Source organism: Elephas maximus, chromosome 1 (assembly GCF_024166365.1).
Source record: "Elephas maximus indicus isolate mEleMax1 chromosome 1, mEleMax1 primary haplotype, whole genome shotgun sequence".
Taxonomy (NCBI): Eukaryota; Metazoa; Chordata; class Mammalia; order Proboscidea; family Elephantidae; genus Elephas; species Elephas maximus.
The window spans coordinates 112850038-112857560 of record NC_064819.1 but is presented as its reverse complement, the minus strand read 5'-3'; the positions used below and the strand labels follow the sequence as shown (position 1 = coordinate 112857560).

At 38.8% G+C, this 7523-nt stretch overlaps 1 protein-coding gene across 1 annotated transcript; it reads left to right on the top strand.

Moving 5' to 3' along the window:
- The first annotated feature begins 406 nt into the window (after positions 1 to 406).
- Positions 407 to 1939, top strand: LOC126069920 (patched domain-containing protein 4). Its single transcript, XM_049873569.1, has one exon. The coding sequence runs from the start codon at positions 407 to 409 to the stop codon at positions 1937 to 1939; it is 1533 nt and encodes a 510-aa protein (XP_049729526.1).
- Positions 1940 to 7523: the final 5584 nt, after the last annotated feature.

The window sequence follows — 7523 nt, the reverse complement described above, 5'->3', positions numbered from 1 at the left end:
TCATTTCATAATGGAACATCGTACTTACAACTTCTCAAACTAATAGAATAGATGATAAATGCTTCTTTTTTCTCAGAATGCCAATAAATTCTGACTTTGCTAAAATGGAAACATGGACCAAATATATCATGTTATATAAATCAAATTTTGACACCCTGATAGGAGGATTCTAGCACTTTGAAGGTTCTAACCTGGTATTAACTCTAGTATAAAGTACTGTTCAGCATAGGTAATCTATAAGGAATTCACTTGAACCATAGGTAGAAAGAAAAAAAAATTATTTTTCTTCTTTTTTTTAACACTAGGTCATGGTACTAAAGGAGTGTTTGAGCTTCTGTCTGGATGGCGGAGAACCAGAGAGAATTTGCCCTTCAAAGACAGGGTGGCAGATGCCTATTCTGATGTGATGGTCACCTATACCATGACCAGCTCCCTGTACTTCATCACCTTTGGGATGGGTGCCAGCCCATTCACGAACATAGAGGCTGTGAAAGTCTTCTCTCAGAACATGTGTGTCTCCATTCTGTTGAACTACTTCTACATTTTCTCCTTCTTTGGCTCCTGTCTGGTCTTCGCTGGCCAACTCGAGCAAAACCGCTACCACAGCATCTTTTGCTGTAAGATCCCTTCTGCAGAGTACCTGGACCGCAAGCCTGTGTGGTTCCAGGCAGTGATGAGTGATGGGCATCAGCAGGCATCCCATCATGAAGCGAACCCCTACCAGCACCACTTCATTCAGCACTTCCTCCGTGAACATTACAATGAATGGATTACCAATATCTACGTGAAGCCATTTGTCGTCATCCTCTATCTCATTTATGCCTCCTTCTCCTTTATGGGGTGCTTGCAGATCAGTGAAGGGGCCAACATCATCAATCTACTAGTCAGTGATTCCCCAAGCGTTTCCTATGCCATGGTTCAGCAAAAATATTTCAGCAACTATAGCCCTGTGATAGGATTCTACGTCTATGAGCCCCTTGAGTACTGGAACAGCAGCGTCCAGGAGGATCTCCGGAGACTCTGTAGTGGGTTCACTGCAGTGTCCTGGGTGGAGCAGTATTACCAGTTCCTGAAAGTCAGCAACATCAGTGCCAATAACAAGAGTGACTTCATCAACATTCTGCAAAGCTCCTTTTTAAAAAAGCCAGAATTCCAGCATTTTCGAAACGATATCATTTTCTCCAAGGCAGGGGATGAAAACAATATCATTGCATCTCGCTTGTATTTGGTGGCCAGGACTAGCAGAGACAAGCAGAAGGAAGTCGTCGAAGTATTGGAGAAGTTGAGGCCCCTGTCCCTCTCGAAGAGCATTCGATTTATTGTGTTCAACCCCTCCTTTGTTTTCATGGACCATTACAGTTTGTCCGTCACCGTGCCTGTTCTAATTGCAGGCTTTGGTGTTCTCCTGGTGTTAATCCTGACATTCTTCCTAGTGATCCACCCTCTGGGAAACTTCTGGCTGATTCTTAGTGTCACCTCAATTGAGCTGGGCGTTCTGGGCTTAATGACATTATGGAATGTTGACATGGATTGCGTTTCTATCTTGTGCCTTATCTACACTTTAAATTTCGCCATTGACCACTGTGCACCACTGCTTTACACGTTTGTATTGGCAACTGAGCACACCCGAACACAATGTATAAAGAGTTCCCTGCAAGAGCATGGGACAGCCATTTTGCAAAATGTTACTTCTTTTCTTATTGGGTTGGTCCCCCTCCTATTTGTGCCTTCGAACCTGACCTTCACACTGTTCAAATGCTTGCTGCTCACCGGGGGTTGCACACTTTTGCACTGTTTTGTTATTTTACCTGTGTTCCTAACCTTTTTCCCCCCTTCCAAAAAGCACCACAAGAAAAAGAAACATGCCAAACGAAAGGAGAGAGAGGAAATTGAATGCATAGAAATTCAAGAGAACCCTGATCACGTCACCACAGTCTGAGGGGTGTAGACCAATGGATTAATTTTCTTTTCAAGTATTGCACAACGATGCAGGGCAGGCAAAGCTCAGACCTCAGCTGCTTGGGCTGGCCAGGGGTAACAAGGCAAGTCAGATCAAGAGTGAATTATTCATGATACATCAAAGGTGCCCACTTCTGGGGGGGGAGAGGGAATAAAAGAGGAGGAAAAGTTCTTTGAAACCTTGTTCTCCACTAAGGATAAGTTTCAGAACGTGATCTTAAAGCTCCTCCAAGGAATGGACGAATCAATGGAGTGTTAAAATAGATGGTCAAAAGACCAAACCGCTTTTAGAAAGAAAATGAATGGGAGAGGTGGAGAATAGAGGAAAGGGGGCCTCTAAATAGGGGAAAAGACACAGGAAATGTCAAAATTGCCATGGCACTTTTCATATTTGTTTTTTTGAACAGGTTGGTCAAAGGAAACCTATGCATTTGGGAAGTACATATTTAATCCCATTTAAACCAAAGGATTTCCCAATCCATTTTATGTGTACATACATATATATGTATATATGCTTATATATACATATGCTTAGACTTATCTTCACTGTACATTGATGTTTGTGTGGAGAGAGATGTCCATTTGCAGATAGGTTGGCCTTTTCTAAAACATCAAATCAGCCTCGGTCCAATACATGGACTCATTGATGGCTGCTCAAAATCAACTCAAGTTTTTCAGCAGTAAGAGTGTCATTCAACTGTGTGAGAGTGAAATAAACAGAGATGTGAGTCCATTAGACCCTATGAGACTTTTGCTTTGGATGACTTATCAGAGACGACAAAAGTCATTTGAATTAATTTCCACATGGAAAAAGTTTAAAATCTCACGTTACAGAATAGTTCATATGGCTTTCCACTGGCTTTAAATGGTTCCCTGTACTTGGGAAGGCTGATATGACTGCCTTCAGCGAGCTTACTCAACTGCAAATGAGCACTTCCAACATTTTGTTCAAACATACGCGTGTAGGGTTCTGAGAGTGTGTGTGTGAATTGGGGCGTTCCATAGTTAGTAGCATGCTCATTTCAGATGGTGAAAATATACTGCCGTGGAATAGATTATTAACATAGGAGAAAGGAGATCTAACTAAAACTTGTCGTGGAGTGAAACAGAGAAAAACGGGTTGTCACTATTCATCGCGCGCCGTTAACTGGTTCTTAGCATAAGCAAAATATTCTAATCCTATAAATTCTAGTGTGTTCCTTGCATTAATATTTGGAACATTAATCCAGGCCATGACCGCTCTAGTAGTGGTCACCGTAACTACAGCAATATTGTTTGTAGCTTCCTGCAATATCATTGCTCTTGTTACCTGGAAAATGCTCCTCATGGGTTCACCTCCTAGGGTGGTGACAGCTTTCTACAGGTGGCATTTTAACTGTAACCGCTGCTGAATTCTTTCTCCAAAAAAAAAAAAGAAGTTCTGAGGCAAATGTTTTCATTGAGCTAAGTTTAAAACTGCTCCCTAGCAGATAGACTTTAGTCTGTTGGGTGCTTACTTGAATTAATGTTGTGCTTCCTGTCACAGAAAATTACTAGAAAATGCCTTTTCTTGTGTCAAGCAGTAAAATAACTTCATTTTCAGGTAGGACTGAACAAATGCCCAATGATTATAAAATCTGCCAGTAAGCTCTTTTACCTGAAAGATGACACTGTTTCCCACCAACTTTGGCTGCAGTTTTAATTGAATTTATATTATTAAAACCTAAAAACAAAACAAAATAAAGAAACTCCTGGACTCAGTTGAGTTCAAAAAAGAGATACAAACCATTCTGTTCTGGTTTCAGTATTTGGAAATGAAGTTGATAGATTAATGAAGTAACAAAACGGTTGTGCTTTCACAAATAAATAGTTCACCAGAATACTAAGGGAAAGCAGAACAGCCTCTAAGATGACAAACATCTACACAAAGTTATATTTTACTGAATGGAGTTTATCTTGTCCTACCTTGAGGTTATTGACTTTCTAGTAGAAATAATCCGTATCTTCTTGACTATGTTTGTCTGGGCACAAGATCTATGAATTTGGATATGGAAAAGGATTGCCTATAACCAGAGTGTTGTTTTTGCATTATTGTAAAGTCATGCCACAGATAACACTAGCCTTTTGCTTCATGAACTACTCTGCTAAGATGAACTGCTATTTGGCACTAGTAGACCTCCAGACCATGATCTCATATCTGAAGCAGAAATTTCCGATGAGTTTACTTGTTTGAGGGGTAGAGGAATTCCTCTTTCACTGATTACCCATCATTTGCAGAGATTTGTTTTACATCTCTTTCAAAATATGGTAGGTAGTCCGCTGAGAAATTCCATTAACTATCACTCCATTTCTTTCCACAGTGAGCCATGCTCTATTCATTCAGCTATTTTTAAAATTTGCCTATTTGGGTCAGTTTTCCCCTGCTTATCAAAGACTATTCTACATGCAAAGAAGATTGACGGGCTTATTATAAAGAAAGAAGCAAGCATGTCAATTGCTGAACGCATATGGGGATAGTGGCATATACTGCCAAACCAATAGGGCATTTCTAATAGCATTTCTCCATCCAGATAATCTTTACTTGGATAGGGAAGACAGTTTTCTTTTAGGTTATATCTTTAAGGATCAAAGTGTCTGAGATAAGTATAATTTCTCATGGTCCAAGTGGCTAGGGGGGTGACATTTTGGAAGGCACATTATCTTTTCCAGGACACCTTGGTACTCTTTAGTGAACTGTAGCGATAATTTACTGAGATGGAATTCTTTGTTCTGGAAGAGTTAACATACCTCCCAAAATGCATTAACCCAGTCCTCAGAGATAATTTAAGTCCAGGAAGAATCTACTGAGCATCCTCTGACCTCCCAACCTCACTGTGAAACATATATTTCCAACATTTCCATTTACTGAATGCCAAGATACATTCTAAAATATGAGATCATGATTTGCAGGTAACCCCCAACCTTAACCTTTTTTGTTTGGTAGCTTGTATGAGCCTCTCCCTAATTTTTCAAGTTTACTCCCATGGTTCTGTCCATCTTTGAAGTGCTGATGGTGTTCAAATTCAGAACTGATCTGCCAACAGGTGACCCATCAACTCCTAGAAGAGAAGAAATTGTGGGGACTCTCTCAGATGTGTGGAGTATTTTATTTAGTTGAAATGAGTTTTTCTCTTAAAGTAAGAAATTCGTAAGTTTGTAGAGACCACATCTCTTCTGAATTTAAACTAGAATGTGGATTTGTTTCCCCTGTTCAGAATTTACATTTGAATAAGAAATTACCATATTAACTCTACTCCCCATGATGGTTTATAAAGCTTCAAAGAGGAACTCACCTACAGTATTGGAAGAGATTTGTTGCAGGTGTTCCCATCTGAATGATTTGACTAAAAATTAGATTCTTGACCTCTTATGGTTAAAGGTAATCATATGCTAACTTAGACCATGCTTAATATTTGTTAATAAAAAAAAAAAGGCATGTTTATATGTCATCCCATCAATTCTTCCAAAGACCACAGACCTCTTTGAAGATAGATTATGCATGAATATTCTATGAAAGAAATTGCCCTCCTTTGTGGTTGTATCACATAAGCGTTCTCTTTCCCATTTGATTCCCATTTGTTTCCACAGAATTTGTGTTTTACCTTGTGAGGTGAGAGGAATAATTAGGGCAAGTGAAGCTACTATGATGCTATAATAGCCATCCTTGAATGTTGAATTCAAAAGGGTGAGAGCTTTGTCCATTTTGTAATTACCCATTGCACTTTCTCATACTAAAGTGATCCTTCTATGCTTGTGGTTAGAGCTAGGAGTTAACTATTGCCATTCAGAATTACATGTATTTTTATAAGTTGGCTGTAAATATCATAATTACAGTCACATATTTTTATGACCAAATAGTTATGAATGCACGGCACCATGCATGCATTGTTACTAATAGTACATAGATTTTTAAAGACACTATTTTCAGGGTTATTGAACTTTTTATTAAAATTCTCATATCACCTATTCATAAATGCCTGGTGGATTTTGGTTCCAAGAGACAAAAGTCCACAGAAAGTTCCATTCCAAAGGAAGCAATTTAAGAATTGCCTTCCCTGGGCCTCAATAAGCCACAACCTCTCCTAGAATGCCCTCTGGAAATTCCCAGAGGCTCTATCTGGCTTCCAGGGAAGGGGCTGAGCAAAGTCTACATTAATTAGTAATTAAACATACTTTCATATCCTGTGTTTGCAATCTCATGGTGAACCAGAGAATACAGTACCTTGAGATTGGAAGTTTGAGGTTGTCTACTGGAGACTGGAGACAATGACTCAATGACCTGCTCAACCCCCTTCCAGAGAGATCTATCTGTTTGTTCTATTTGGTTGGTGTTGGTAAACGGTGTTGATAATACTTTTAAATATGAATCTATCTGAAAGCTGTCACTTATTCCAAAAGAGCTTTAGAAGCACTTTTATTCCCTTAAAAAAAAAAAAATTCTGGATCTTTCTGTGTTTCCAAAAACAATTTGTGACAAATTTTATGGCATAAACTCAAAATTTTTTCTATGGCTGAATTGGTATGCCCTTGAAATCTCCCCTTCTTGAATCTAAATACAAAAGTCAGCATATCACTGTGGCACAGGCATTTGCATTGACTGGTTTAAGCAATGATTTGCAGATACATTGAGTAGGGGAAAAACGTTTTTGTTTTTTTTTTTTAACTGGTTTGCCTTCAGAATCATGACTGCAAAGATACGAACCCAAATGAAAATGGAGAAATCGTAAATAAAAATAGAAACCCTCTTTGCATCAGGTCTGTCATTGGAGGGACTATGTATAGATATACAGTAGCGGCAAGTTACTTTGTTTTCTAAAGTAAAGGACCAAGGTTTGTCCACCATCATCTTCTAGTTAGGAGGACAAGAGGTGGAATACTATGTTTGAAATGGTGTGAAGTTGTATCAGGCAAAGTCTGGAATGAGATTGGAAGAATGGTGACAGAAGATGAGCCTACATGCTCAGAAATCAAGACGTCTACAAGTAAGTGTGATAGGGTAGATGAGAAAATACCATCCATTTAAGATGCAGGATACAGCAAAGAGAATGACATGATGTCTCGAAACTGTAGATTCTTAACTACTAGCAAACTTAATCACATGCAAACACATTCCATTTGAAGATCTTTGTGGGAATGTAGGAAAGTCCCTTGAAAACAGCCTCCAGATCAGCATTTTTCACTCCCAGGAATGACTCTTGGCATTGCTTTGATCTTGGGCATCTTTGAGGCATAAAGAGTATTTTTTTTTTTTAATCAGTTAGCTCCATACTTAATGAAAATGCCTCTGTTGCTGATAGAGAAGCCACTGGCTTTTCTTATGAAATGAAGAGCAATTCAAAGAGCAATAGCAGAAAGCACATTCTGTAACATCAACTATCATATACCAGGATTGTATAGATGGTTAGTCTATGAATAAATTGTCTTATGCACCTCTGAAGACATGGTCACAACCTGATAGGCTTATACCTTAAACTAAGAACCTCAATAAGGTAGGTTTTTTTTTTATATGATTAAGTATTTATAAATAAAATCATCACTAATTTTGC

Excerpts from the sequence above, each read along its gene's own strand:
- LOC126069920 (XM_049873569.1), top strand. The coding sequence starts at position 407 with ATGGTCACCTATACCATGACCAGCTCCCTGTACTTCATCACCTTTGGG.